General features: G+C 31.1%; 1 protein-coding gene across 1 annotated transcript; it reads left to right on the top strand.

The window, feature by feature from the left end:
* The first annotated feature begins 1,369 nt into the window (after positions 1–1,369).
* LOC146887655 (uncharacterized) lies at positions 1,370–1,990 on the top strand. The gene has a single exon (XM_085670325.1). It carries the CDS (start codon positions 1,370–1,372, stop codon positions 1,988–1,990), a length of 621 nt encoding a protein of 206 aa, XP_085526451.1.
* The last annotated feature ends 634 nt before the right edge of the window (positions 1,991–2,624 follow it).

Here is a 2,624-nt window from a genome sequence, read left to right as displayed (position 1 = left end):
TTTTCATATTATCTAGTAAATTCTAAGTAAAGAGGGGCAGTTGTCAACACCCAATTTCGTCTAGGAGAATAAATTTATTTTCAAAAAAAATAAAATAAAAAATGAATTTTTTTAGTTAATGGAAAATAAAAAAAAGGTGAAACAAAATTTTCTTCAGAGATTTTTCAAACTTTAATTTTAGAAAAAAAAAAGAGATGGAAAAAAGAAAAAAAGGAAAAAAGAAGAAAAAGCCTAATTTGTTTTTAATTATTGCACTCTTTCATGAGTCCAACAACTCAACATATTGTCTACACTTTGTTCCTAAAAGAGAAATTAGTGATATGATTGTAATAATTAGAAGCAATATCTCTTCAAATGGTAAGAATCAATATTACTAATTGAGATTGATTTTGTTCTCTGATTTGTTGACGGTTAGAATCAATATTATTGATCTTGATTGATTTTGTACTCTGATTTGCTGCAATTTGATTCCCATAATGTGTTGCTATCATGACCAATTCCTTCCTTATATTGTTCATTACAATTAAGGTTGAGATTGCATTGATATTGCAAGGTGTGAGTATAAATATGCACTCTGTCATACGAAAAAAAAAGGACAAAAAAAAATCATTCTCTACACTTCTCTAATTCTTTCCCATTACCACTCCCACATACACACCTTTTAGTTTATCCCTCTTTCATAAAGAACTATGTAACCATGATTCTCCATTCAAATGGAGATACGTAGTAGTGAGGATTAATCCTCGTCAGGCCCAAAAAACCAAAAAAAAAATATTTTTGTTTCTTTTGTAAATTCATTTATTATTATTTTGGGGAAATTAAATATTTTAAAAAACCACATAACTTTTGCACATTTAATTAAAGGTACTATCTTTGGACATGTGTTGTGAGGTGCTAATACCTTCTCCACGCGTAATCGACTCTCGGACCCAAAATCTGGTTTTTCGCAGACCTTGTTTTATCTTTTTTTTTTGTTTTTCCTTAGTTTTCCAAAATAAACTATGGTGACGACTCCAAACTCTGCCTTTACAAATTTTATTTTTGGTTTGCCGTTCCGTCGTGATTTTGATTGCGACAACTTATAATTCAACATGGTACAATTTTTTAATACCAAAGGAATCATCCACCAAACTAGCTGCATAGAAACACCTAAACAAAATGGCTTGGTTGAAAGAAAGCATCAACATATACTAAATGTTACTCATGCTTTATTGTTCCAATCAAATATATTTCAAATATTTTGGAATTATGCTTTTCAATATGTTGTTACCTTAATAAACTGTATTCCTACACATTTTCTCAAGAATTCTAGCCCTTTTGAGATTTTGCATGATCACTTTTTTGACATAAATCAATTACACATTTTTGGATGTTTGTTTTATGCTCAACGATTTCCACCAATCATACCAAGCTTGATCTCGGAGCACGTAAAGATTTGATTCTTGGTCTCAAACCAAATGTTAAGGGTTATATTATATATGATTTGGAATCTCACATCATCCATGTTTCAAGAAATGTTGTTTTCTATGAAAATAAATTTCCTTTCATAGATAGAATTTATGATAACTTTATTGGTAATGATGTGATTGCTTCCGCCCTTGAACAAAGTTATGTTTTTGACTTTGATATCACGAGGCCTAATGCTTCTAGTGATGTTTTTGGTATTGATAACAATATTATTTGCCATCAAAGTAGTGATAACCCTATTGATCTTATTGAGCCTGTAACTACAGATGCTGAGCAAAATTCTAATCCAAGTATAAAGGAAAATTTACCTAGAAGATCCTTTAGACAAAAAACTGCTCCTGCATATTTGAAAGATTTTCAAACTTCTTTCATTGATGAATCTGAAAAGAAATCTAAATACCCCATTAATGTTTATATTTCTCTAGCAAAATTGTGTCCTTCCTTTAAGCAGGTTGTCCTTTCTATTGACTCTCATGAAGAACCAGGTTCTTATGATATTGCTTCTCAACATGAGCATTGGTAACAAGCCATGAATGAGGAACTAGCCTCAAACAAAATCATACTTGGATTGTGACCACTTTGCCAAAAGGAAAATATGCCATTGGATGTAGATGGGTATACAAAGTCAAATACAAGGCAGATGGCACTGTTGAGAACTACAAAGCCCGTCTAGTGGCAAAAGGATACACACAAAAAAGGGCTTGGACTACTTACACACATGATCCTAGTGGCTAAAATCACAACTATCATGTTACTTATATCTTTAACAATTATTTTTGACATGGTGACTTAGATGAAGAAGTATATATGCATTTGCGTCTGAGTTTTAATAAAGATAATGAAAATAATGTCTGTCATTTACACAAGTCTTTGTATGGCCTCAAACAAGCTAGTAGACAATGGTATTATAAACTTTCTTATTTTTTATGCTCTCATGGTTATACCCAATCCTTGGCTGATCACTCTCTAAACTTGAAATTTAATGACTCTAGTATTATTGTTTTACTCATATATGTTGATGATGTCATTTTAGCGGGGAATGATATGAAAGAAATAAATGACATCACCAATTTTCTTGATTGTACTTTTAAAATACAAAATCTAGGTAACTTGACATATTTCCTTGGTTTTGAGGTTGCAAGGAGCAACAAAGGAAT

The sequence above is a fragment of the Vigna unguiculata genome, chromosome 3, assembly GCF_037176805.1.
Source record: "Vigna unguiculata cultivar grain cowpea cultivar isolate G323 ecotype 2 chromosome 3, ASM3717680v1, whole genome shotgun sequence".
Lineage (NCBI taxonomy): Eukaryota > Viridiplantae > Streptophyta > Magnoliopsida > Fabales > Fabaceae > Vigna > Vigna unguiculata.
This window is presented reverse-complemented; position numbering and strand designations above follow the sequence as displayed.